At 44.8% G+C, this 12524-nt stretch overlaps 1 protein-coding gene across 1 annotated transcript in view; it reads left to right on the top strand.

The window, feature by feature from the left end:
* The window catches only part of LOC138267749 (kelch-like ECH-associated protein 1A), a 60292-nt gene that overhangs the window by 41655 nt on the left and 6113 nt on the right, over positions 1–12524 (top strand). The window contains exon 5 of the mRNA XM_069216939.1: positions 3578–3754. Within this exon, the coding sequence (XP_069073040.1) occupies positions 3578–3754 (177 nt within the window). The remainder of the gene's footprint in view (positions 1–3577; positions 3755–12524) is intronic.

Consider the following 12524-nt stretch of genomic DNA (forward strand, 5'->3'; position numbering starts at 1 on the left):
TGTCGCTCAAATAAGGTCCTTCTTTACTAACTACAGTAAGGCAGTTTTGATTTTACCTCCTCCCGTGGCATTAAGGCCCTCATTCTGACCTTGGCGGGCGGCGGAGGCCGCCCGCCAAAGTCCCGCCGTCAGATTACCGTTCCGCGGTCGAAAGACCGCGGCGGTAATTCTGACTTTCCCGCTGGGCTGGCGGGCGGTCGCCTTCAGACCGCCCGCCAGCCCAGCGGGAAAGAGGCTTCCACGATGAAGCCGGCTCGGAATCGAGCCGGCGGAGTGGAAGCTGTGCGACGGGTGCAGTTGCACCCATCGCGTATTTCACTGTCTGCGCAGCAGACAGTGAAATACATGTAGGGACCCTCTTACGGGGGCCCCTGCAATGCCCATGCCAGTGGCATGGGCACTGCAGGGGCCCCCAGGGGCCCCGCGACCCCCCCTACCGCCATCCGGATCCCGGCGGTCCGACCGCCGGGATCTGGATGGCGGTAGGGGGGGTCGGAATCCCCGCGGCGGTGCAGCAAGCTGCGCCGCCGCGGAGGATTCAATGGGGCGGCGGTACACTGGCGGGACCCCGCCAGTGGTGCCGGTCCGACCGCGGCTTTACCGCCGCGGTCGGAATACCCATTGGAGCACCGCCGGCCTGTCGGCGGTGCTCCCGCGGTCCTCCGCCCTGGCGGTCAAAGACCGCCAGGGTCAGAATGACCACCTAAGTCTTTGGGTGAACTTTGTAGACACAAACATGTAGCGACTCGAAAGCATACACACAAACAAACTTTTATATGTCTGCAAAAGGTACAAATAAACCCTTCTAGTACACTGTTACAAACACACATGCTTATTGCTCACACATATAAAAAAGTGCCCAAAAACTGTGATGATGAATGGAAGTACTTGAGGCAGACAGAAGAATGTCCTTAGTTTGACCATCTTTACTTGCCTACACCTTTTCTTCCTATCTTTTACATTCTCTTGGTTTTACTTTGCCCATACAAAGCATTAACTTTAATCCTTACACTAAGCCTAAACATAGTAACATTATTAGGTAAATATTACATTTACTATACCCTCAAGGCATTTAATCAAATATTAGTTTAAAAAGAACCAAGATTCAAGTGCAGAACAAGTTGGCTCTACTGTAGGTAGAGTTTGGGTGCCACCCGCCTGTGGAGAAACAGGAGTAAACACACTCCAGTTAATAATTTGAGTGGTGTTATGGGGATCAGATGGAAACCTGTAAGACACACACAGGCACCAAGCCACTTTGGTACACTGCTTTGTATCAGCAAGGAATCAGGAAGCTCAGTTACTCTCTCTTTTTGAGGGGCCTAATAAGGGCAAACCTGGTCCTGGGTTGCATGTGTTCCGGTTCAGGGAAGGACTGGATTGGCAGTTTGAGCTTGGTTTTTCCCATTGGAGCATGGTCAAGTCTGATTTGCGTGTGCCTGGGTCTGAACTGAAGTGACATGGTGGGCGAAAAACGATGAACTGAGGTGCATCTCTGCGCGATAGTGGCTGAGATTAAATCAAGTATTCCATCGATCACTTTGTTTCTTGATGGATGGAAGTGGCCTTAGTCCTTGAGCTTTTGGATAACATCCTTTCATGTATTTACCTTTCAGTGGTGTTTAGGGCATTTTTGAGGATTAAACACAGTTGCAGATAACGTGGGACTGATTATTTAAGACCAAAAAACAGTATGAGTTGTAAGCTTTGACTTACAACTTTCGGAAATATACTACCTATAAGGGATCCCCACATTTTGTAACATCCATGTACCTGAATTTACAAATAGTGTAGTTAATTTGTGTATGCTTAACAGTAAGCTTGTGGAAAGCAGTTTACCGTTGGAGGTTACAGTGTTACTTTTTCTTACCCCTCATTTGGTAAGTGTTTACCCAGTGTAGAAATCCTTCCTTTACGCACACAGTGAATATCAGAGTGTTTCACTCTGAGTTTACTCACTTGCTGATGACTTCTTGGAAACAAACGTGATGTGTGAATGCTTGTGAATGCCTACATAGTTACAACTTTCCATTTCTAACCCTGGGAATACTAATGCTTATGATCCCACCCCAATTATGAACCTCCGAGTGTGGACCTTTTATATTTGCAGATCCTCAGACATAATAGTTTACAACTAATTCCTTATTATAAATCAGTTCTTTCTTTTCTTTGCTTGCATTTTATTCCAACTTGGTATATCCCTTCGTGGTTTTGCCATCTATAACTTTCTTCATTTTTTTATTTCTTGGTCATAGACATTTCATTTCCTTTTCATGTCACCTGATCTGATGTCGCTTTTCTTCCACTTAGTCTGTACCTTCATGGCGCTTGCTTACAGTTCTCTCTGGTCCAGTTTATGAGAGTTTGTTGCTAAACTGTGACAGCGAATTACTTAACAATGTCTGCACTCTTTATTCCACACATCGCAATCTTTGTTAAGCATTGATTCTCTGTATGCCTTGCATCCTCCCACCATATTATGGAAGGTTTCCAGCCAGCACACAAATAAAGGGTGCAGTAGGTCCCTAAATGGATACATCTGCCCCATCACAGCAACTGGTAATTAAGCTACAGGGTGACCCACACAGTCACCTTTACACATTCAGCTGCCTACCACATATGCACAACTGTTACAATCACTGACTTTCACCCATACTCTCTCATGAAGGTGAATGCTATAGGCTACTCCATGATTTACCTAAACTGGAATAAAAAATAAAAAAAAATATATATATATATGTATGTATAGATATATATAGATATATACATACACACACACGCACACAAATTCACTGTGATAAACGACGTAGTTAGTAACCTTTGCCTCGTTATTGCTAAATTATGTCAGAGCAAAAACATGCAAACTCAAAGACAAAGGTGCTATTTGCACTGTGATATTTAGCTAGTAGTTCCCATCAGAGTCACTGAAGACACAATTGGTATCGCAAACATTTTTCCTAGAGGAGCTTCAGTAAGTTACAGAAATTGTGCTCAACTCCCAAGTGGGATATCACTCACTTTCCCCAAAACACCGCTGTAGATGCAACTGGTACAGAAGAGCTTCCATCATATCAGTTGCTTCAAGCCCAAGAAACTTCACAAATTGCATACACCTCCTGATCCAAAAGCCTCCAGGTACCTACAGCCTCAGCATAGATTGATGTGAGATGTATGATAGTATTCACAGTGTAGGGCGAGTGGGTCCTGAGTTATTGCGTTAAGCAGTCATCTTCGATTTGAATAGTTTGTCACTTTGAATGCGCTGCCTCTGTACAGCAACATTGTCTTTCTTGCCATTCTTTAGCATGCAGGCCTGTATCACATCGTCCTTCTCCATGCTACTACAACTCCTCATGACTCCACTCTTTGTAGCATTGACAAGAGTTTCAATCAATCGAAAGCCATGTTGATGATCCTACCACAACCAGAGGGAGAAAAGCCATGCACGTCTAGACACTGCACAAATAAGCAAGACTTTGGTGTACTCAGTCACCATTTTCTGCAACATTAACAGCAAGTTATGTTATAATTTAAGAATTATCTAGTTTTATTTTATGCAATGCTTTGTTTCCCTTAGGAGTTGTAGCCATTGATGATAACATTTATGCTGTTGGAGGTTATGATGGCAGCAACCAGTTAAACAATGTGGAGCGATACAGTGTTGAAGAAAACAGATGGGAGACCATTGCCCCTATGAAGCACCAAAGAAGTGCTCATGGAGTGACCGTGCACCAAGGGAAAATTTATGCACTTGGTAAGAATGAATCCTTTATATTTTTTATAAAGCCCGATTGAAAACATTAACAATAGAAACATATTAACTTTTCATGAAACAGCAGTAATTATCTTAATTGAATACTTCTTTCTTGGAAGAGATTGTGTTCTTGTGACATTGCTTCTCGTAGATATTCTGCTCTGGATGTCAAAAAAACCTAGGGGGTTATTCCAACTTTGGAGGAGGTGGTAATCCGTCCCAAATGTGACGGATTTACCACCAGACGTATTACGAGTTCCATAGGATATAATGGACTCGTAATACGGCTGGTGGTATATCCGTCACTTTACCGTCACTTTTGGGACGGATTACCACTTCCTCCAAAGTTGGAATAACCCCCCTAATGTGTTCTTCTGCCTGACCTGAGTGTTGAACTATCAATAATAGGACAGAAGTAACCCAAGGGAAATTCAAATTTGTGACACACAGTGGTTTCAAACCCCAGGGTGTTTGATGTTATTGTGGTATTGTATTTGGACAGTCATCAAGCAAGTCTAAGGCTTTGAGTAGTGTGTGCAACATACTCTCTTCTTGGTGACAAACATCATGCAGTTGTTTACATTCCTACAGAGATATCTAAATCTGGTAGGAAAAACTCAGAAGTTAGATAGGATGTGCAGGAGCATACGGTAGGCCACAACATGAGAACCATGTACTGCATCAATGGGAGGTTGTTCTATGCTTATAGGAATCTATGCATAAAATCTTCTTGGTTTCCCCCCCCCTCTCTTCTTCACCTTCATCTTCCCTCTGCTCATCCTCCTTCTTCCCCTCCTCTTCCTCCTTAACTTTGTTTCCATCGCTCACTCTTTTTTACTCATTTTCACCCATTCACTCTTTCACTCACTCTATCTTATACTCAGTTGCTCTTTTACTCATTTTTTTATTTCACTCAGTCTTTCACTTTCACTCACTTTTTTCTTCTACTCTCTCACTAACTTATGGTGACTAATTTGGACCAGCAATCTCACATTTTTTCGCTTGATTCCTCAAAAGAGAATCCTAAACTGACCCAAGGACTCAGTTAATTCTTCTGTCCATTAGAATATTTGGACAGAAGCAGCTCGCATTCCCTCTCCAGCGCTGCCATATTTGCTGGCCAGTTTGCATACCTCGGTCAATCATAGATTTTTAACTCGTTGTGCTATTTAACCAGCAAACTCTGGCTGCTGTTCATAAAAAAAAAAATCCTATGAGATCAGCCTGCTGGAGTTGAGTGTGCCCTATCTGGGCCATCCAGTCATTCCTCACTTAATATATTAGGCATACTTTGTACAAACAAAGATAATGTTGACTTTGAAAATGCAGAAATGAATGGGTACCAGGGGCCCCGAGAATGAAGCTGAAACAATTTGGAAAAACTCCTGAAAAAAAGATTGCAGATCACAGCCGTTCATCAGCTGACACTGAGAAACCGAAAACAGGCGTTTGACTAGATTGCACTGAGAAGACCAGAAGCAAATGGATCATCAGTGGCAGGGAACCAGCATAGATCTTTGATTAAAGTTTATCCCTAAAAAGAGACCTTTTACAATAGCAAAAAGCGTGGATTGATGAGACTTTGTGTCTTGATATTCAGAGCTCAACTCCATTCAGTGTCTGTGAGGTATTCTTTCTATGCACTTGCTTTAATATTATCTTTGACTGAAAGTCATTCTTAGAAAGTATACAGAATGTGGTCAATCTATTGTGCCCCCTGAATAGAGAATCAACAATATTGAAGGGACAGAATATCAACGCGAGAATAGTGAAAATAAAATATCGACGGGTAAGCCTAGATGTTCTATACCCAACTCCACATATATGTACCTAAACAGCACATATATGCTCAAGATACGTAGACGTGAAGTTAGGAATAGTAAATCTATACTTTCCTATATGCATTTATCTTTCAGTATTTTGTGCCTTCAAATTCTGTCTTTGATATTAATATTCCACAATATTTTGTTATTGAAATTCAGTAGTACAATTGGCCAGTCCTGATCACTGCAGTGTGTGCACACAAATGTTTGTTTATACCCAATCTTCAATAGCCAGATAATCCCAGGAGAGATTGTCATGCAGACTGGAGCATCTATCCCATACGGAAGGCCACATGCGCAACATATCATTGCATCTCTAAATTGAACTGTGTGTCTCTCGATTATGTAATGTACAGGTAGTTTAGTGTACCTTAAGGTTGTATTGGCACTGTCAAAGATGACAAAGAGCAACCATGAGAACTTCCTAGACTGTCATATTAGAAAAAAGTGCATATGTTTGTCTAGAAGTGATCCCCAAATACCCACGAAGAGGAGATGTACCCCTACCTCTTTTATCTGACTTGGAATGTGCCTGTGTAGGGATCCGTCTGGCTAGTATTTCGACTTTCGGATTCATATGACTTCAGTAGGACCAAAGATATTGGGAAAATTGAGCAACTCTTTTTTAAATATAATTCTCTCGTAGGGGATTTCCATGTATAGTCATAAGCATTGAATAGTTCCGCGCGCCTGCGGGGACCCCGGAGCACTGATGTGAAGTATATTCTTAAGTGCAAACACCAGCCGTTTAAAGAAAAGGTCTGTCAAAAAACACTTAAGAATAACATTGTGCAGCCTATGTGAACAGCTACACAGGCCAAATTGTTGAAAAGAAAATCAATAGTAGTGTAAATTCATGTTCAAACACCTATTTATTCTAGAAATGTAATAACAAATACATTCTCATACTTTATTTACACCTCTGATGAGAATAAAACAATGCAGGGCAGTGTAGCCCATAGGCTGCCATTATACAGAATGTAAATAGAGCTGTGCCTTTAAGAAAAGTAAAGTCTTCCTGTTTCCCATCATGCACAGCAAAAGGCAGTTGCCTCAGTTCTTTTTTCCGGCTCCTGCTGACAGGACCCTGAAGCATTGAGCTCTACCTCACAAAAGCTTTTGTGACAGAAATTCATTGAAATATCTTCTGAATTTCATTTTCACTCGACGTTTTTACCTTTGAGTGATCATTTTCTACTGATTTCTGTTAAATTCTGACAGAATTTTGAGGTTTTTCTAGTTAGAAATGCCTTCACTTTTTGATAAATGTCCTTCTTGTGGAAGAAAGAAGGCTAAAACAGATTCACATAGGGTCTGTATAATTTGTCTTCCATCCAGCCACAAACCGGAGTCGTGTGACATTTGTAAAACCTTCTCTAGAAGAACCCTTCGTGACAGAGAGAAGATCCGACTCCAGGCGAAAGAGGACAGGAGAAAAAGTGGCCATTCCACTACAGAGCGAGGAGAAGGTCAGACTTCTACCAGGGCTCAACCTGTTTCCTCCATGACTCCTTCCAGACCTGCGGAAAAACGACATAGATCTCCGACGACGTCGAGAGCGTCGACGTCGAAGCAGGGAACGGCGCCAACATGTTCGCCGTCGAGGAGTGCTTCGCCGGCGAGAAAAAGACATCGTTCGCCGTCGACAGCTATTTCGCCGTCGAGGCGGCGAAGACACCCGACGTCAAGAGGATCTGGGTCGCCGTCGACACGGCGAACACAGTCCACGCCAAGGAGATCCGAGTCGGGCTCGCCGTCGACACGGCGAGGGAGATCGCCGTCGAGAGAGAGTGTTCGCCGTCGGAGGCGTTCACCGTCACTGCACCGACGTCGAGGTTCGTCGTCGAGAGGTTCTCAGCGGCGAGACGAGTCGACGTCTAGAGGCACTCGGCGTCACCGCAGTTCGACGTCGAGGAGTGCTTCGACGTCGAGAAGACCATCTAAGAGGCCTAGAAGGGTTTATACAACCTCAGAATCCTCGGCCTCGCTTATCCTACTTCCAGCATCACCACAGCTCTCACAAAGGCAGTCGCCTTTACCACAGACGCCGGTAACACCTACGGCTCCTCTTCCGGCGCCTCCTCCAGAACCTGTTCCGAGGACTCCAATGCGATCTGCAGGGCGTTCTGGTTATTCCTCGAGGCGTACATCTACCTCAAGGCACCGTCGTCAATCACATCATGGACATTCTTCATCGTCCACACGAGACTACTCTCCAACCTTATCAGACTCACCATCCCCAAGAGTGTCTCCCATAGATGATGTCAACACATTTCAGGAGGTCTTAGTGAGAGGGGCAACCAAGCTGAATATCCCGCTAGCAGCTCCAGCCCAATCGACATCAGTAATCTTTGAGACCTTGCATCAAAGGACATCTTCACGACCTTTACTTCCACTGGTTCCGGGTCTTATTGAACCAGCAATGGACATTTTTCTCACGCCGGCTACAACAAAGTCTGCTCCTTCCAGACTCATTAAAAAGTACCGTCCACCAGAGCAAGATCCTCTATTCTTGAGGTCGGACCCAGTACCAGACTCGGTAGTTATAGTGGCAGCGAAGAAATCGCATTCGACGTCACCGTCTTCCTCTGCTCCCCCAGACAAAGAAAGCAGAAAGATCGATGCTGCAGGAAGAAAAGTATGCTCGACGGCATCTATCACCATGAAAGCAGCCAGTGCCACTGCTTTATTAGGGAGATATGATCGATCCCTCTGGGACTCTATACTACAGTTCGCAGAGCATCTCCCTAGGGACAAAAGGGAAGATTTCCTAGAGGTCGTGAGCGAGGGAGCAATGGTTTCTAACCAGATCATAAGTGCTGCGGCAGATGCTTCAACTCTATCCGCACATAACTATGCTCATGGTATAGCGCTCAGGAGACATGCATGGCTGCGGCTTACATCGCTTAAACCCGAAGCACAGCAGAGGATACAGAACCTGCCTTTCTCAGGCTCCACTTTATTCGGCTCTCATGCCGATGATGAGATGGCCAGAATGAAGTCGGAGCTGGATACCTTAAAAGCGGTAGGCATAGAGCGACCTAAAGAACAGCGAAAGGGATTCCGCCCATATCAAAGAAGACTGTTCACCCACAGGTATCAGGCTCCACATTGGTCGTCTTCACGCCCTCAGCAACAGCAGCAGCAGCAGCATCAGAGGGGCTTCTCCAGAAGGTCGACAAGGGGTCGTTCAACACCTCAGACCCAGACACCTCGACAAGCTCCCACGTCTAGGCCCTGAATCTTTGCTTCCCCCTCCTCCGTTACCCACTCCGGTAGGGGGAAGTATCTCAAATCATCTAGACGAGTGGCTACGCATCACAACAGACGCCTGGGTATTGAATATTGTGAGACATGGTTACGCTCTCAGATTCACCAGTTCTCCACCATCTGTTCCACCCAAAACAGCCAACCACCATCTCGAAGCTCTGCAGTTAGAGGTCAATATCCTATTGCAAAAAAGAGCCATAGAACCCGTTCCCATCAGCCAACATGGGAAGGGGATTTATTCGAGATATTTCCTTGTACAGAAAAAAGACAAACAAGAGTTTCGTCCCATCTTAGATCTGAGGACAGCAAACAAATGGATTCGCAAAGAAAAATTCAGGATGTTAGCCTTACACCAAATTTACCCACATTTACGTCAGGGCGACTGGCTATGTGCGATAGATCTTTGCGACGCTTACTTCCATATCCCAGTAACCAAGAAACATCGAAAATTCCTAAGGTTCACTGTCGGAAAACGCCATTACCAATTTGCAGTTCTACCGTTCGGCCTAAAATCAGCGCCAAGAACTTTTTCCAAATGCATGGCGGTAGTAGCCGCCCACTTGAGGAAACAGCGAATATTCGTCTATCCCTATCTGGACGATTGGCTCATAAAGGCCTCCAGCTATCTCGAGGCACAGCAGCATTTCGAATGGACTCTACAACTGCTACAAAAACTTGGTCTTCAAGTCAATCTTCTGAAATCAACAGCAACACCTGTTCAGAGGTTGCATTACTTAGGGGCCATTGTAGATACCAAGCTAGGAAAGGTGTTTCCTTCGGAGGAACGACGGTTATCGATTCTCCAAAAGTGCAAACAACTGCAGGAAAGACCTCAAGCCACTGCAAGAATAATAGCTTCTCTACTGGGCTCGATGGCGTCTTGTATCCATCTGGTTCCCAATGCTCGTCTCCATATGAGACCATTGCAAGAAAATCTAGAGGATCAGTGGTGTCAACTGAGGGACGATTGGGAGAACAAAGTCCTGCTGTCTCCTCACACCCTACAATCCCTCAAGTGGTGGTGTTTGCCCAGCAATCTCTTGGTGGGGATTCCGTTCCAACAACGACCTCCATCTCAAACCATCGTAACAGATGCGTCACTGCTCGGATGGGGGGCGCACATGGAACATCTTCGAGTCCAAGGCGAGTGGTCACAGAAAGAGAGTCTCTATCACATCAACCTGCTGGAACTTCGCGCAGTTCACCTTGCGCTCAAAGCCTTCCTTCCCTTTCTGAGAACGGAAACTCTCCTTCTTCAGACAGACAACGTGGCCACTATGTACTACGTGAACAAACAAGGAGGCACCAGGTCCAGAATTTTATCCAGAGAGGCCCAGACAATCTGGCATTGGCTTCTAGCCAGGAACCTGTCGCTAGTGGCAACTCACCTGCCCGGCATCCAGAATGTTCAAGCGGATGCCCTCAGTCGGGTAATAAGCGAGAACCACGAATGGGTACTACACGACGACGTCGTTCATTCCATTTTCGCACTCTGGGGTACCCCTTCTACAGACCTATTCGCAACCCCAGAAAACAAAAAATGCCAAAACTTCGCCTCCAGATATTACCATCCAGGGACACTGGGGAATGCCCTATGGATAAGCTGGTCAGGGGCATTTCTTTACGCCTTTCCACCGCTTCCCCTGATTCCGGCAGTTCTCCAGAAGCTGTCCAATGCTCAGACCAAAATGATCCTAATTGCTCCGGAGTGGCCACGCCAGTGGTGGTTCCCAGACCTTCTTCACCGGTCACTCAAACCACACATCAGGCTACCATATCGCCCGGACCTTCTCACGAAGTTCAGAGGGCAGATATCTCATCCCAACCCCTCATCGTTGAGTTTGGCAGCATGGCTCCTGAGCTAGTGCAATATGGACATTTGAACTTACCTCAGGACTGTATGGAAATTCTGAGGGAAGCAAAACGCCCTTCCACACGATCAGCCTATGCAAGCAAGTGGAAGAGATTCTGCATTTGGTGTTTACACAACAACATTGACCCGGTTTCTTGTGGAGAACAATCTATCTTACCATACTTGTTAAGTTTGGCAAAATCGGGCTTACAACTGTCATCAATAAAAGTTCACTTGGCGGCGATAACAGCATACAGAAAGAGTCCTTCACAAACTTCCTTTTTTCGGATTCCGATTATTAAGGATTTCCTAGAAGGTTTAAAAAAGGTTTTTCCTCCCATTAGAAAGCCTTCTCCTCCATGGGAACTGAACGTTGTCTTATCACGTCTGATGCTGCCGCCATTCGAGCCGATACACAAGGCATCGCTGCAGCATCTCACATGGAAAGCTGCTTTTCTGGTGGCAATCACTTCAGCGCGTAGGGTCAGCGAAATCCAGGCCCTTTGCGCTCAGGAACCCTACACGGTTTTTCATTCTGCAAAAGTGGTAATGAGAACTCATCCAAAATTTCTACCTAAGGTAGTCTCCGACTTCCATGTGAACCAAACAATTTCATTACCGACTTTCTTTCAGAATCCAGCTACTCCTGCTGAGAGAACTCTGCACTCTCTGGATGTAAAGAGAGTATTGAAATTTTACTTGGACAGGACAAAAAGCTTACGAAAATCACAACAGCTTTTTATTAACTATGGCCCAATCAGAACAGGTTTGGGCACATCTAAACAATCTTTATCCAGGTGGATTGTTTCATGTATAATGTTATGTTATCAGTTAGCAAACAAATCCCTTGGTGGTAGACCAAAAGCCCACTCGACCAGAGGGAAAGCAGCTACTGTAGCCTTGATGAGAAATGTCCCTTTGGCAGAAATATGCAAGGCTGCCACTTGGAGGTCGGTCCATACCTTTACTAAGCATTACTGCCTTGATACAGACGCTAGGGCAGATGCTCAGGTTGGACAGGCTTTGCTCAAGAATTTGTTTGCATGATTCATGTTTTTCTCAGTATTCTTATATCGACTCCACTGCGGTTATGGGGATGGGCTTGCTACTCTATTCAATGCTTATGACTATACATGGAAATCCCCTACGAGAGAAGGAATGGTTTCTTACCTGTAACTCCAGTTCTCTCGTAGGGGTATTTCCATGATAATCATAAGCAACCCTCCCTCCTCCCCGGTGGAGTTGACATAGAACATGAATATTATGGAGGTTGGTACTCCATCAAATGTTTTGTTTTTTTCTTCATGTCAGGTAATAGCCTCCAAAAAAGAACTGAGGCAACTGCCTTTTGCTGTGCATGATGGGAAACAGGAAGACTTTACTTTTCTTAAAGGCACAGCTCTATTTACATTCTGTATAATGGCAGCCTATGGGCTACACTGCCCTGCATTGTTTTATTCTCATCAGAGGTGTAAATAAAGTATGAGAATGTATTTGTTATTACATTTCTAGAATAAATAGGTGTTTGAACATGAATTTACACTACTATTGATTTTCTTTTCAACAATTTGGCCTGTGTAGCTGTTCACATAGGCTGCACAATGTTATTCTTAAGTGTTTTTTGACAGACCTTTTCTTTAAACGGCTGGTGTTTGCACTTAAGAATATACTTCACATCAGTGCTCCGGGGTCCCCGCAGGCGCGCGGAACTATTCAATGCTTATGACTATCATGGAAATACCCCTACGAGAGAACTGGAGTTACAGGTAAGAAACCATTCCTTCTATTTGTATAAACTTGTAACTAACTACATAGCCCACAGGCA

This window comes from Pleurodeles waltl, chromosome 12 (assembly GCF_031143425.1).
Source record: "Pleurodeles waltl isolate 20211129_DDA chromosome 12, aPleWal1.hap1.20221129, whole genome shotgun sequence".
In the NCBI taxonomy this organism is placed as follows: Eukaryota; Metazoa; Chordata; class Amphibia; order Caudata; family Salamandridae; genus Pleurodeles; species Pleurodeles waltl.